General features: G+C 46.5%; 1 protein-coding gene and 1 long non-coding RNA gene across 3 annotated transcripts in view; one reads left to right on the forward strand and one right to left on the reverse strand.

Annotated features, from left to right (window-relative positions):
- Positions 1–1,577: 1,577 nt before the first annotated feature.
- On the reverse strand, positions 1,578–14,351 carry qtrt1 (queuine tRNA-ribosyltransferase 1). 2 transcript variants are annotated; one of them, XR_004221850.1, is made up of 10 exons: positions 13,968–14,351; positions 13,633–13,701; positions 12,003–12,141; positions 11,647–11,725; positions 11,439–11,554; positions 7,246–7,384; positions 6,817–6,892; positions 2,501–2,620; positions 2,044–2,128; positions 1,578–1,950 (listed from the first exon to the last, which is right to left on the reverse strand). XR_004221850.1 is itself a non-coding variant. In NM_203759.1 (10 exons), the coding sequence occupies exons 1-10, from the start codon at positions 14,190–14,192 to the stop codon at positions 1,798–1,800; spliced, it is 1,191 nt and encodes a 396-aa protein (NP_989090.1). In that variant the 5' UTR covers positions 14,193–14,305; the 3' UTR covers positions 1,578–1,797. The 2 variants fall into 2 exon arrangements, 1 of the variants encoding a protein (NP_989090.1); NM_203759.1 differs by having other exon boundaries at positions 2,511–2,620; positions 13,968–14,305.
- The window catches only part of LOC105946166, a 44,039-nt gene continuing 43,010 nt past the window's right edge, over positions 14,321–15,349 (forward strand). Inside the window, exon 1 of the long non-coding RNA XR_004222102.1 lies at positions 14,321–14,413. This is a non-coding gene — a long non-coding RNA (uncharacterized LOC105946166). The remainder of the gene's footprint in view (positions 14,414–15,349) is intronic.

A 15,349-nucleotide genomic window follows, 5' to 3' on the forward strand; every position in this document is an offset into this window, starting at 1 on the left:
GAACAGAAATACCAGGCCAGGGATGCTGAGAGGCACCAGGGCAGGGGGAAGGGGCATTGAGGGTGCAGAGTGGTGGCAGAGCAGGGACTCAGAAATGTCAGGGCAGGGGTGTTGAGAGGCAGCAGGGCAGGGGTACAAAGGCAGGGACATGGCCTGCATATGATAGTAAAACAAACTGCTTGATTAGCGGATGGCAAGATGAGAGGCTGTAAAGCCCAGGGCACGGCAGTCACCAAGTAGCAGGAAACATTACAAGCTGCGGGCAGCCCGCACTGGGCGAGGAGAGAACAAAGTACACAATATTATGGATGAAGATGGATAAGAGAAGACGAGGTTAGAACGAGTACAAAAAAGGTCACATTTCTAATGGATACAATTTCTAATGGTTTCTGTGAAATTTCGGTGCCTGGTAAGGAGAATTCAGGACAAGAGAAAGGAAGTGAAGGTGCTTATGGATAAAGATTCCCCAGGCTGAACCCCCCCTATAACTCCTCCTATTGCTCCATATAACCCCTCCTATTGCTCCATAAAACCCCTCCCTATAACTCCTCCTATTGCTCCATATACCCCTCCCTATAATTCCTCCTATTGCTCCATATACCCCCACCCTATAACTCCTCCTATTGCTCCATATAACCCCTCCCTATAACTCCTCCTATTGCTCCAAATAACCCCTCCCCATAACTCCTCCTATTGCTCCATATACCCCCTCCCTATAACTCATCCTATTGCTCCATATACCCCCTCCCTATAACTCCTCCTATTGCTCCATATAACCCCTCCCTATAACTCCTCCTATTGCTCCATATAACCCCTCTCTATAACCCCTCCTATTGCTCCATATAACCCCTCCTATTGCTCCATATTACCCCTCCCTATAACACCTCCTATTGCTCCATATACCCCTCCCTGTAACCCCTCCTATTGCTCCATATTACCCCTCCCTATAACTCCTCCTATTGCTCCATATACCCCTCCCTATAACTCCTCCTATTGCTCCATATAACCCCTCACCATAACTCATCCTATTGCTCCATATACCCCCTCCCTATAACTCCTCCTATTGCTCCATATAATGTCTCCCTATAACCCCTCCTATTGCTCCATATAACCCCTCCTATTGCTCCATATTACCCCTCCCTATAACTCCTCCTATTGCTCCATATACCCCTCCCTGTAACTCCTCCTATTGCTCCATATAACCCCTCCTTAAAACTCCTCCTATTGCTCCATAACCCCTCCCTATAACTCCTCCTATTGCTCCATATAACCCCTTCCTATAACTCGTCCTATTGCTCCATATACCCCTCCCCATAACCCCTCCTATTGCTTCATATAACCCCTTCCTATTACTCCATATAACCCCTCCCTATAACTCCTCCTATTGCCCCATATAACCCCTCCCTATAACTCCTCCTATTGCTCCATATAACCCCTCCCTATAAGTCCTCCTATTGCTCCATATAACCCCTCCCTATAAGTCCTCCTATTGCTCCATATAACCCCACCCTATAAATGCTCCCTGCAAGTCATATTTTATAATTTACATGTACATATTTCTCCTTTGCAAACTAAAATGATTGTTTAAAAACTTGGCGTTTTATTTAAAAATAAAAGTTCTTAAAAAAAAGGTAATTGATAAAAACAGAATAACGGAACTATGAGCGGAACATTTCAGACAATAAGTTAAAGCCCAACAGGGCTATTGGGTCCCGGCCTGAGTATCAGTTCTGTGGTATAAAAAGGCCCATAACAGGTAATGTGCAGATTTACTCCATGTTCCTAAGAGCACAGAGATCACTGCAGGGTGATACCAACTGTCTCTAGAGCATCCACAGCCCATTGGGGGTACTTGTCTCTGCTGCTGTACATGGTTCTCATAAAGTCCTGCACAAACTGGGGGAAGCGGCCCTGCAGGATGCTGTCCCTCACCGAGCGCATCAGATTCAGCTGGGAACAAACACACAGGGTGTCAGTGACAAAACAGAGCACAGCGCCCTCTATAGGGCACAGGTCATAACACAATTCTGATTAACTGCTCACCTGATAAGCAATGTTATGGATTGTAATATGGTGCATAGCAGCAGTGTCACTTTTAAATAAGGCATTGATGTAGGCCCGGCTGTACCTGTGTGTGGGAGAGACAGGAAAGGAGAGGGTTAACATTAAACTCTGTCTGTGTCACTGTATCACCCTGCAGTGGGAGGGACAGACTCCGTGTCCCATAGCCCCCTCCTGTCTGTGTCACTGTATCACCCTGCAGTGGGAGGGGCAGACTCCGTGTCCCATAGCCCCCTCCTGTCTGTGTCACTGTATCACCCTGCAGTGGGAGGGGCAGACTCCGTGTCCCATAGCCCCCTCCTGTCTGTGTCACTGTATCACCCTGCAGTGGGAGGGGCAGACTCCGTGTCCCATAGCTCCCTCCTGTCTGTGGCATCCTGTAGGGAATGTTCCAGACAGTTTAACCCATACCTCCCTCCTGTAACAGTGAAGAACAAACCTTACTGTACCTCTGACACGTGGGACAATCACAGTTCTTGTCTATGGGCTGGAAATCTTTAGCAAACTGTTTGTTCTTTAGCTGTAGGGAACCCCAGGGAACCAGCGCTGATCCGAACCTCTAAGCAAGACAAACAGATTGAGATAAATTAGACAGATTATCAGGCCCAGCACAGTCAGTATTAGTGGTATAAAACCTGCGGCCTCTCTAGTTCTGGGCTAAAAATTCCCCAAGTCCAAAATCAGTTGTGGGATGCTGGGGCAGTGCCAGTACCAATGCCCTGTCCTACCAAAACAGCAGCACTGCCAACTGAGTGAATTCATTCTGTGCTCTCTATTACCCTACGGATTGTACTGGTCTGTGTCACAGCGGGAGCCATGCCCCTAATAGTGTCAATAATGAAAGGGATGTAATTACTGGTGGCACAAAGGGACAATTCTGGTTAAACACTATGGAAGATGGAGCGCAGATTATTAGGGCTCGTTGGCAGCGCTCCTGCTAATGAGGCTAAATTGCTGGAAGTCCTAGCCTTATATATATATATATATATATATATATATCCTGAATTTGTTATTAATAGCTGAATAAATTCGTTAGGAATCATGTAGCATGTATATCTCCCACCTGGCTAGGGTTTAAGGCACAGACAGGCAGCCCTATTTAATGGAGGTCCTTTTTGCTGACTGGGCTGGCAGGACACCGGGAGAAATCCCAATGTGCCCCAGTCCTGACAGGCCCTGCTGTATGCCTGGGATCTGAGGGGGAAAGAGATTGTTTTGCAGTGGCCTAAAGAGCAGGTAGGGGAGGTGGTGGGAATGGTGTAAGGGCAAACTACAACTAATGATGCACCGAATAACATTTGTTTCAGGATTTGGGTCGAATACAGGCTTTTTTTTTTTTTTAAAGGTTCTGTTTCGGCGAAATCCACAGTCCCAGGCAAACTGAATCTGAATCCTAATTAGCAAATGGTCGAGGGGGAAACATTTTCTCCATGCGCGCTGATTTTTAACCCCTTCTGCTAATTAGGATTCGGATTCAGCAAAACCCGTCGGGGGGGGGGAGGTTTGGTGCATCCCTAACTACAACAAATAAAATGGAGGTATTATAAATGAAGCTAGGGTTGTATTTATCCTGCTGTATGTTCTGGGTCTTATGCACCCCCATGGAATTAGCACTGTACTTATCCTGCTGTGGGTTCTGGGGTATTATACATGGAATTGGCACTGTATTTATCCTGCCGTGGGTTCTGGGGTATTATACATGGAATTGGCACTGTATTTATCCTGCTGTGGGTTCTGGGGTATTATACATGGAATTGGCACTGTATTTATCCTGCTGTGGGTTCTGGGGTATTATACATGGAATTGGCACTGTATTTGTCCTGTGTGGGTTCTGCGGTATTATACATGGAATAGGCACTGTATTTATCCTGCTGTGGGTTCTGGGGTATTATACATGGAATTGGCACTGTATTTATCCTGCCGTGTGTTTTGGGGTATTATACATGGAATTGGCCCTGTATTTATCCTGCCGTGTGTTCTGGGGTATTATACATGGAATTGGCACTGTATTTATCCTGTGTGTATTCTGGGGTATTATACATGGAATTGGCACTGTATTTATCCTGTGTGTATTCTGGGGTATTATACATGGAATTGGCACTGTATTTATCCTGTGTGTATTCTGGGGTATTATACATGGAATTGGCACTGTATTTATCCTGCCGTGTGTCCTGGGGTATTATACATGGAATTGGCACTGTATTTATCCTGCCGTGTGTTCTGGGGTATTATACATGGAATTGGCCCTGTATTTATCCTGCTGTGGGTTCTGGGGTATTATACATGGAATTGGCACTGTATTTATCCTGCTGTGTGTTCTGGGGTATTATACATGGAATTGGCACTGTATTTATCCTGTGTGTGTTCTGGGGTATTATACATGGAATTGGCACTGTATTTATCCTGTGTGTGTTCTGGGGTATTATACATGGAATTGGCACTGTATTTATCCTGCTGTGGGTTCTGGGGTATTATACATGGAATTGGCACTGTATTTATCCTGCTGTGGGTTCTGGGGTATTATACATGGAATTGGCACTGTATTTATCCTGTGTGGGTTCTGGGGTATTATACATGGAATTGGCACTGTATTTATCCTGCTGTGGGTTCTGGGTATTATACATGGAATTGGCACTGTATTTATCCTGCCTGCTTTTTTTATACTGTAACAAGCAAGCAAGGCCAGAATTAATAATGTATATTTATATCCTCCCTTCCAAACAATGCAGTGCAAATTCCTAAACACATCCATTAGCCACATCAATAAAGCAGAGAAATAAATGATAATAGAATGTACGGCACTATGGGCAACCCCTCTGCACAGCGTGGGACCAGCACTGATAAATGATTTAGCAGATAGAGACGCAGGAGAACGTGTCCGTATATCAGCGTATGCAAGAGCTGAGGGGTGTGGGAGTTAATTGCTCCATGGAGCGCTGTGGCCCAGCTAACACATAGTAAAGCTTAGCAAGAAAGGGGCCCTTTAGGGATTAGCTATTATTTGAAGGAGGCAGCTCGGCTGCCCAGAGGCTGGTAGCAAGTACGATACCAAAGGAAGAGGGAATTAGCCTCTGAGGTGTAGCAGCACAAGCTGGGGGGGATGTTGGGAACGTATTGCATCTCTCCTTTTTCCTAGAAACCATCTGAACTGGTGGCAATCATGTTCTTCTGATCAGAATTGTAATCCCACAGCACAGACACACACACGGCAGAACACATTTACAGGTTTTAATCAGCACCAGGGACAATATATTAATAAGAATATACAATATTCCTGCTCTACTCCCCCATTATCCATCTGTGCAATATTATTTGTATCAGTCCCATCCTGCATGCCCTCCAGCTCCCACTTATTGTTCAACAGCCGGAAAGCCATAGGTTGGACACCTCCGGTATCTCATCCTGTATTATCTCAGCTTGGGGCCCTCCACCATTTTATTCATATCATGTCTCCCTCCAGCCCTGATCAGCATTAGTACTAGCTGTGCTTCAGGCCACGCAGACTGTCCATTTAACACTCAACAAAAGATCCGGGAAATCCCATACCTTAATGTGGGGGTGTCAAACAATACAGTCATGATGCACATAGGGAGAAACCCCCCAAGCTCTGCCCTTTAACCTGTACACAGATATGTCATGGGGCTACAGGTGCCAATACACTGGCACATATAAATTACTGATTTGTGCCCTTTAAACCGATTCAGCAGCGTATCTGGCCATGTATGGTGATCCACGATGACCCTACCTGACTGATATCTGCCCCGATGTCTATTGGGCAGGTTTAATATGGTCCCCAATCTGACTGCTCCCATCTCCATCATTTTAATTTGATTATTTGACCCTAGGGCCGAACAACTTAATTTAAGCTGGCCATACATGCACCGATAATATCGTACAAAACCTCGTTTTGTACGATATTCGGTGCGTGTATGGCAAGTCGGCGAGTCGACAGGAAGTCGCAGGAAGCTCGCCGATCGGGCCAGTTAAAAGATTTTGATCGGGCGCCATAGAAGGCGCCTGACCAAAATCTGCCTTCAGCGCTGAATCGGCAGAAGGAGGTAGAAATCCTATTGTCTCTACCTCCTTATCTGCCGTTTCAGCCCTGAATGGTTTGTGGCTGATTGTACGATCTTTCGTGCGACCAAAGATCGCAAGTCGCCACGTGTGTGGCCACCTTTAGGCGGGCATATCAGGCAAAGATCTGCTTGTTTTGGCAATCTCGCAAAGTGAGCCAATCTTAAGCCTGTATGTGTATCTGTACCAATCACTATTTAGCATGCACACCCCTGTGTAGCTTGAACAGAGAAAGAAAAATAAGCAGAGACAGTTATTTCATTGTACTTTGTGCAGATCAGCGGGAACATGGCCTCAAACATCAATAATCTTAGCCTCTAAGCTGAACCACAGGAAGACACAATACATGTAAAAGGGTGGAATGTTAAGCTGCAATGAGTAAAAATAGAAAAAGAATACAGAATCATCAAGCAGACAAGCAAGGGCCGCACAAGGATACTAGGTGCAAGAGCAAGTGAGCTGGGGTAACTAACTAAGACCTTGGTCTTTACTTGCCCTTTAATTTCTATTCTTAGCAAGTGGAAATTTATTTAAAAAAAAAAAAAAAAAAAAAAAAAAAAAGAAAATGTAATTCTAAGAGAGAAAACATTACATACCATAAATAATACTACGTTCCAGCACCCTAATGATTCTTGAAACCTAAGGTGCTAAAGCGTATGGTACAGTTAAGGGGATACTTACAGCTGTCCTTGTTGGAAAGACACAGTCAAACATATCACAGCCCAAAGCTACACATACCACAAGGTCTGTAGCATATCTGCAGGTGAAAAATACAGTGAAAGGTTATTGTATGAGGCTCCTTGGGTGAGTTTTGCCTTCACTCACTCAGTTATACCATGTGTTCTAAAAGAATGATGGGTAAGTAGGAGGGGCCTGTAACATGTAATGTACAGGAGGAGTTCCTCATAGCTAGGTCTGTTTTGTTCCTACCATGTCACACATTTCAATAGACTGGTGAGTAAGTGGGTGGAGCCTGTAACAAGGTGGTCCAAACATCTAGGTGCCATCTTGCCGCAATCAAACAGATTGAGGGCTGCTTTTACAATGTTACCACATATGGTCTGAATTCCTGGCACTTTGGGAATCAAAAAAATAAAATAAATAAATTACCCCACTCCCATAAGGTAACGAGGTTTGTCCCGAGGCAAATGGTCAGTGCTGAGGGTCACCATTCTCCAAAAGTGATCTTTCTCTTCTCCTCCGCTTAGGCCACCAATGGCAAAGCCGGGGACGTCCCGTTTTGTCATCTCTGCGACAGAAATAAAGAAATGAAACTGGATCAAACCTAATCCAGGGTACAAGAACAATGGGCAATAATAGAAGGGGCAGGCTAGGCAACATGGTTGGCCACCTCACCCCAGCAAGCTTCCCTCCGATGTGGCAAAGCCATCACAGAGGGGGAGGAGCCGCTCAATGACAAGCGGCAGGGCAATGACAGTGAAAAGGGAGAGTGCGGTAGGGGTAGGCAGGATAGGTACCCCCCCCCCCATTGTTGCACCCTAGGGAGTTGCCCCTTCGGCCTACCCCTACTTCTGGTCCTGACTAATAGCCAAGGGGAGAAGAGCCTATAACTGGGGGATTAACAGCAAGAACACGAACCGTACAAAGCCATAAAATTCTCGGGTAAAAGGTCCTTCTCAAAAAACACAATTTATATACCTATAAAAAACCAAACAGTGATTAAAAGCCAGGAGAAAAGAGAAATAAAAAGGAAAAATATAAAATATTATAGTAATATTTTCTATGTTTTCATTTTCTCTCTTTTCTTTTGGCTTTTAAGCACTGTTTCTGTTTTATAGATATATAACTGGAGAAAGGGCTCCCAGGACTGAGTACAATCTAAATGTAATAGACACAGCTTTTGCCTGCTGTACAAGAGACTGACCCAAACCATGTTAAGGATCAATCATTGGACGAGGTCGCCAACACAGTAGATCTTTCCCTGATATGCCCACCTAAGGAGGCCAAGATCAGGCTAATTTGATGGTAAAACAATGTAATTACAATGACTGATATAGGGGCTGTTGGAGCAAGGACTGAATCAATGAGCTGTGTTTACAGTAGGAGGAGCCAGTGGGCCAAGTCCCACCCAATAGCTGCACTGTTGCCTCAGCTCCAACTACACAGTGCTTGACACAGGATATGGTGCTTAAAGGGTTACACAAGATAAATGTGAACAAGGCCCCGGGGCCAGATAGAATACACCTTCGGGTACTGAGAGAGCTAGGAAGGGTCGGACTGGGCCGCCGGGGACACTGGGAAAAATCCCGGTGGGCCCCGGCCCTAGTGGGCCCCAGCGGCCCAGTCCGACCTTTGCCAGCGCTCCCCTTACTGACTGTTCCTCCCCTGGCGCGTTCAATTTACACGCGCTCGGGGAGGACGTCAGGTGGGGGCCCTGCAGGGGTAGGGGACACGGCTGGCTGGGGCCCTGCACCCCCCAGTCCAACCCTGGAGCTAGGGGCAGATTTACTTTGCCTTTGTTTCCGATATGCTCAGAATCGCTTTCATTAGGTATGGTACCTAGGGATTGGAAGAAGGCAAATGTCATTCCTATATTTAAAAAGGGAGTAAGATCTCAGCCTGGCAATTATAGGCCAGCAAGTCTGACATACGTGGTGGGCAAGTTATTTGAAGGCTTGTCAAGAGATCACATACAAAATTATGTACTGGAGAATGGCATTATGGGTAGGAAACAGCATGGCTTTATGAAGGACGGGTCATGAAGAGTAAGAAGCGGACAGTGGGGGTGGGGGGGGGGCAGTAGATATAATCTATTTGGATTTTGCCAAAGCATTTGATACCGTTCCCCACAAACGACTGCTTTCTAAACTAAGGTCTACTGGTCTCAGTGAAGTCATTTGCACGTGGGTAGGAAACTGGTTACAGGATCGGGTACAGAGGGGGGTTGTTACTGGTACATTCTCTACATGGAGTAAGGTTCTCAGTGGGGTCCCTCAGGGTTCTGTACTGGGTCCACTTTTGTTTAACTTGTTCATAAATGACCTAGGGAAGGATGTGGCACATTGCAGCAGGATCTTGCCCAACTGGCAATCTGGGCAGTTAAGTGGCAGATGAGATTTAATGTGGATAAATGTAAGGTCATGCACCTGGGGTGTAAAAATATGCAGCCACTTATACCCTTAATGGGACTGCACTAGGCAAATCCATAATGGAGAAGGAGCTTTAAGTCCTTGTAGATATTAAACTTGGCTGTAGCAAGCAATGCCAGGCAGCAGCTGCAAGGGCAAACAGGCTCTGAGCTGTATTAAAAGGGGCAGAGATTCACGGGAGGAGGGGGTAATTCTTCCCCTTTACAGAGCGCTGGTAAGGCCCCATCTAGAATATGCTGTTCAGTTTTGGTCTCCAGTGCTCAAACGGGACATTATTGAGTTAGAGAGGGTCCAGAGAAGGGCAACTAAGCTGGTAAAGGGTATGGGAAGTCTCAGTTATGGGGAAAGACTGGCCCAGTTGGGGCTGTTTACACTGGAAAAGAGGCGCTTAAGGGGGGATATGATAACTATGTATAAATATATAAGGGGATTGTATAACAACCTCTCTAATGTTTTATTTACCAGTAGGTCCTTCCACTGACACAAGGGCACCCACTCGGATTAGAAGAAGGGAGGTTCCATCTAAATATTGGGAAAGGGTTTGTTACTGTGAGAGCTGTGAAGTTGTGGAATTCCCTCGTACTGGCTGATACATTATATAGCTTTAAGAAGGGGCTGGATGGATTCTTAGCAAGTGAGGGAATACAGGGTTATGGGAGATAGCTCTCAGTACAAGTGAGGGAATACAGGGGTAGGGGAGATAGCTCTCAGTACAAGTGAGGGAATACAGGGGTAGGGGGGATAGCTCTCAGTACAAGTGAGGGAATACAGGGGTAGGGGGGATAGCTCTCAGTACAAGTGAGGGAATACAGGGGTAGGGGAGATAACTCTCAGTACAAGTGAGGGAATACAGGGGTAGGGGAGATAGCTCTCAGTACAAGTGAGGGAATACAGGGGTAGGGGAGATAGCTCTCAGTACAAGTGAGGGAATACAGGGGTAGGGGAGATAGCTCTCAGTACAAGTGAGGGAATACAGGGGTAGGGGGGATAGCTCTCAGTACAAGTGAGGGAATACAGGGGTAGGGGGGATAGCTCTCAGTACAAGTGAGGGAATACAGGGGTAGGGGGGATATCTCTCAGTACAAGTGAGGGAATACAGGGGTATGGGGGATAGCTCTCAGTACAAGTGAGGGAATACAGGGGTAGGGGGGATAGCTCTCAGTACAAGTGAGGAAATACAGGGTTATGGGAGATAGCTCTCAGTACAAGTGAGAAAATACAGGGTTATGGGAGATAGCTCTCAGTACAAGTGAGCGAATACAGGGGTAGGGGAGATAGCTCTCAGTACAAGTGAGGGAATACAGGGGTAGGGGAGATAGCTCTCAGTACAAGTGAGGGAATACAGGGGTAGGGGAGATAGCTCTCAGTACAAGTGAGGGAATACAGGGGTAGGGGAGATAGCTCTCAGTACAAGTGAGGGAATACGGGGGTAGGGGAGATAGCTCTCAGTACAAGTGAGGGAATACAGGGGTAGGGGAGATAGCTCTCAGTACAAGTGAGGGAATACAGGGGTAGGGGAGATAGCTCTCAGTACAAGTGAGGGAATACAGGGGTATGGGAGATAGCTCTCAGTACAAGTGAGGGAATACAGGGGTAGGGGAGATAGCTCTCAGTACAAGTGAGGGAATACAGGGGTATGGGAGATAGCTCTCTCAGTACAAGTGAGGGAATACAGGGGTATGGGAGATAGCTCTTAGTACAAGTGAGGGAATACAGGGTTATGGGAGATAGCTCTCAGTACAAGTGAGGGAATACAGGGGTAGGGGAGATAGCTCTCAGTACAAGTGAGGGAATACAGGGGTAGGGGAGATAGCTCTTAGTACAAGTTTATCCAGGGACCGTTCCAATTGCCATCTTGGACTCAGGAATTTTTTCCCCTCTGCGCCAAATTAGAGAGGCTTCAGATGGGGTTTTTTGCCTTTCTCTGGATCAACTAGCAGTTAGGCAAGTTATATATAGGCATTTTCGTTGAATGTGATGGACATACGTCTTTTTTTAACCTAACTTACTATGTTACAGTTACCGATCTGATGGGAAAAATCAAACCTGCCGATCAACAACTGGACAATATTCGGGCAAGATATCAGTCGTGTAGGCCAGTCAGGGGTGTGAAAGACTCAAATCAGCAGACTAAATCTGCCCGTGTATGGCCATCAGCCAAAATAAGGTCTTTTACATGAGGAATTTACATACCCTGCAAACACTTCCTGCGCAGTTCAGCATCCAGACCTCCTTGGATGATGGCAAAGAGATTCTGTCGATCGGGGTTGCTGTTGGCGGCAATACATCGATCCAACCAGCGGATAGACCTGAACATAAAGCAGAGGCGTGTGTCAGGACGAGATTAATAAATATCACGGAGGCAAAGGTGCAAACAACATGAGGAACATAAAGTGCAGACCTGTGCATGGCTTCCTCCACACGCGGGCCTGTGATTGTGCTGCTCACCACATCATCCAGTTGCATCATAATATCAGAGCCTGTGCAGGGGAGGAGGGCAGAATGTTTAGCTGAGGAAGGGTATCGGAATCGAGAGCCATGAGAGAAGCCCCCATCTTGGCTACCAGAACCAGCCAACCGCTCCGGACAATGTACAACTGGCTAAGTACAAGGGTAACAGAAGAAATATCAGACACAAGAAGAATGGGGAGAGGGTTTATCTGCAGTCCCTGACTGGGCACAGAACATGGATACATAGATACCACTGCATGAGCTGCGTGTGGAAGCCCAGTTTGAGGGGTAAATGGTGTGAATTACCCAGTGCATTTTGGATTTCAATGGATTTTTCTGGGGTGAGCAGGATCTCTTTCCCATCGTAGGGAGATCTGAACTGCACCCCTTCTTCCGTCACTTTTGACAACTCCACCAGGGAAACCATCTGAAACCCACCGCTGTCCTGAAATCAGAGAAAGGGCAGAATCACATCCAAGTTGTGATTAACCGCATCGGCCGCACATAAAATAAACTAAGATCCTGTCCAACCCAGAATGCATTCCCCAGTTACTACATCAAGGGGGAACCCCGCACTGCCCAGTCCTGTGTCTCACTAAATATGAATGCGCCGTTCCCACTGGAATTACAGAATGCCATTTTGTGTCAGGCATTGCGGTATTCTCTCTGTATAATCTATGAGCAGAGGGGCTGCTCCTGGTGAATTCTGCTTACAGCCAATACCTTAATAAACGGACGCGCTCTCCTGTTATCACGTTGGCGCTGTGACGCATGCGCAGTAAGGGGTGGACCGTGCATATGCCGTCATTCAAACAGCGGAGACAGAGAGAGCTGGCACGTTGTGAAGCGTGAAGATAAAGTCTGAGTAGGAGAAACCTGGGAGTTCTGACGCTTGCTGCTGGCACAGGTGGAGATAATATGGGGGCAATATATGATTTATTCGCTTCTGCTACCTGCTGGCATAGGTACCTATTGGGGGCAAATTGGGCAATATGAAGGATTAGCTGCTGCTGGGGGCTTTGGAGCAGTATGATTTTTTTTGGTTGCTGCTGGCACAGGTACAGATTGGTGATTTGGTGGCAATATGATGGCTGCTGCTGGCACAGGTACATTGGGGCTTTATGATGGCCGCAGGAACAGGTACAAAGGGGCAATATATTGGCTGCTTGCACAGGTACATTGGGGCTTTATGATGGCCGCAGGAACAGGTACAAAGGGGCAATATATTGGCTGCTGGCACAGGTACATTGGGGCTTTATGATGGCCGCTGGCACAGGTACAAGGGGGCAATATGATGGCTGCTGGCACAGGTACATTGGGGCAATTTGATGGCTGATGGCACAGGTATATGGGGGGATTCAGGAAGGGGGGGGGGTGCTGATTGAAGCCCTTGCCTAGGGTGCCAAAATACCTTGAAAAAATAGAAGAAAAAGAGGGGAGCACTCACCAGGATAGCCTGCTACAGTAAGTTGTTCCGTGCTACCACGCTTATACGCCGCCCCCGGATAGGGCCAAAATTGCAAAAAGAAGTTTATAGAGAAGCGGAGCACAGGAAAACTTAAAAATAAAAACATTTATTTAATTCATCAATTAAAAACAAGTCAGAGCATATTCACCTCCTGGCTTAACGCGTTTCGTGGTTATACCGAAGTGGTATAACCACGAAACGCGTTAAGCCAGGAGGTGAATATGCTCTGACTTGTTTTTAATTGATGAAATAAATAAATGTTTTTATTTTTAAGTTTTCCTGTGCTCCGTTTCTCTATAAACTTTTTTGCCAAAATACCTTGGCCCGGCCCTGATAACAAAACAGGGGGCCAATGGGGAATAAGGGTTTTTAGTGGCCAGCCAGCTAAGGGAAGACCGACACGTTGATATATTTACAAATAATAACTTTGATATCTTTTCCCAGTCTGTGCAATCCTCTGGTACTCACAGTAAGGAGGTTTCTGCCCCAGTTCATAAAACCATGCAGGCCGCCCGCCTTTTTCATAATCTCCGGACCCTACAGGGGAGATAAGGCTGTTAACTCTTTCTGCTGCTGCTGGGAAACAATTGTATTTAATACTGTAACACCCACAATGATTGGGGGGAATTCATGCACTCCTTCCATCCCCCCAGCGCCCCTTTAAACTATAGCTCCATAATGAGTGTAACATTCCCATATGCTGATGTGCCTGTGGGCCCGGACAGCACACACACACAGAGCAGTTCCTAGCGCTACATTACAAGCCAAATGAGCCTGCACTTCCGCTACAAGTTTCCCCTCACCGGGCGCATCCCGAGGTGATAGGTGTTCCCCAGGCAGATCTCGCAGCCCAGATTCCGCAGCTGATCTGCCGTCACCCCCTTCATGGTGCCCTGTGTGCCGACGGGCATGAACACGGGAGTCTTCACTGGGCCATGGGGCAAGCGGAACTCACATGCCCGGGCCTTGGTCACTGGGCACTCCGCTAACACCCGGTGTACCAAAGCGTGACACTGGGGCGCCGCCATTTTTTTTCCCTTGAGACGCGGAAACAACTCCTTGCGTTCCAGCGCCACAGTCGCTCGCATTACTTCCTTGTTTCCTGAGTCTGCTGCCAGCCTGCGTCCCAATGCGCGATGACGTCACTCGCATGCGTCCTTTGCGCTGGGCCTTCTGATCTGAAGTCTGCTGGTCAGGTGACTATTCTACACCAGTCCATAAGTGGATTGCTATTGCTGCTGCTGCATTGGTAAGTGAGAATAACATGCTGCAGCAGACTTTGGGGTTGGGGGGTTCAATATTCCCAATATGCCCATGGCCCACAACCAACTTCTTTGCCTGATAACCGCTTCTTTAATTTCATTTTTACTTTTTAACCCCACATTGCACTTTATATTCTGCTTATGCCCTCCAGCCCTGGGCTATGAATTATATAACTGGGGTGGGGCTGCTCACCTGCCTACAATGAATACAATAAAAGTTGCTAAATGAATGAAAAGTAAATTAATTGCTTTGCAACTTTTTCGCGAATTGTCGCGACTTTTTTGAGCTCTCAATACGAAAGTCGCGAAAGTCGTAATGGCTATGAAAAAGTCGCGACAATTCACGAAAGTCGTAATGGCTATGAAAAAGTCGCGACAATTCACGAAAGTCGTAATGGCTATGAAAAAGTCGCAACAATTCGCGAAAGTCGTAATGGCTATGAAAAAGTCGCGACAATTCACGAAAGTCGTAATGGCTATAAAAAAGTCGCGCCAATTCACGAAAGTCGTAATGGCTATGAAAAAGTCGCGACAATTCACGAAAGTCGTAATGGCTATAAAAAAGTCGCGCCAATTCACGAAAGTCATAATGGCTATGAAAAAGTCGCGACAATTCACGAAAGTTGTAATGGCTGTGAAAAAGTCGCGACAATTCACGAAAGTCGTAATGGCTATGAAAAAGTCGCGACAATTCACGAAAGGCATAATGGCAATGAAAAAGTCGCGACAATTCACGAAATTTGTAATGGCTGTGAAAAAGTCACGACAATTCGCGCAAGTCGTAATGGCGACGAAAAAATCGCAAAAAATACGAAAAAGTCGCAAAATGTTCGTTTTCCAATCCGAATTTTTCTCATTCGGATTCGTGGATTAGTAAATCAGCCCCCTTGTGTCTCAACCCTTTCTCCTTGTAGAGTGTAAGC

The sequence above is a fragment of the Xenopus tropicalis genome, chromosome 3, assembly GCF_000004195.4.
Source record: "Xenopus tropicalis strain Nigerian chromosome 3, UCB_Xtro_10.0, whole genome shotgun sequence".
NCBI classification, from domain to species: domain Eukaryota; kingdom Metazoa; phylum Chordata; class Amphibia; order Anura; family Pipidae; genus Xenopus; species Xenopus tropicalis.

Coding starts and splice junctions, on each gene's coding strand:
- qtrt1 (NM_203759.1), bottom strand. CDS start 14,192: ATGGCGGCGCCCCAGTGTCACGCTTTGGTACACCGGGTGTTAGCGGAG. Junction 2,621..6,816: donor TCTTTCCAACAAGGACAGCT/GTAAGTATCCCC, acceptor TGTCTTGCTTAG/AGGTTCGGATCAGCGCTGGT. Junction 2,129..2,510: donor GATTGTCCCACGTGTCAGAG/GTACAGTAAGGT, acceptor TCCCACACACAG/GTACAGCCGGGCCTACATCA.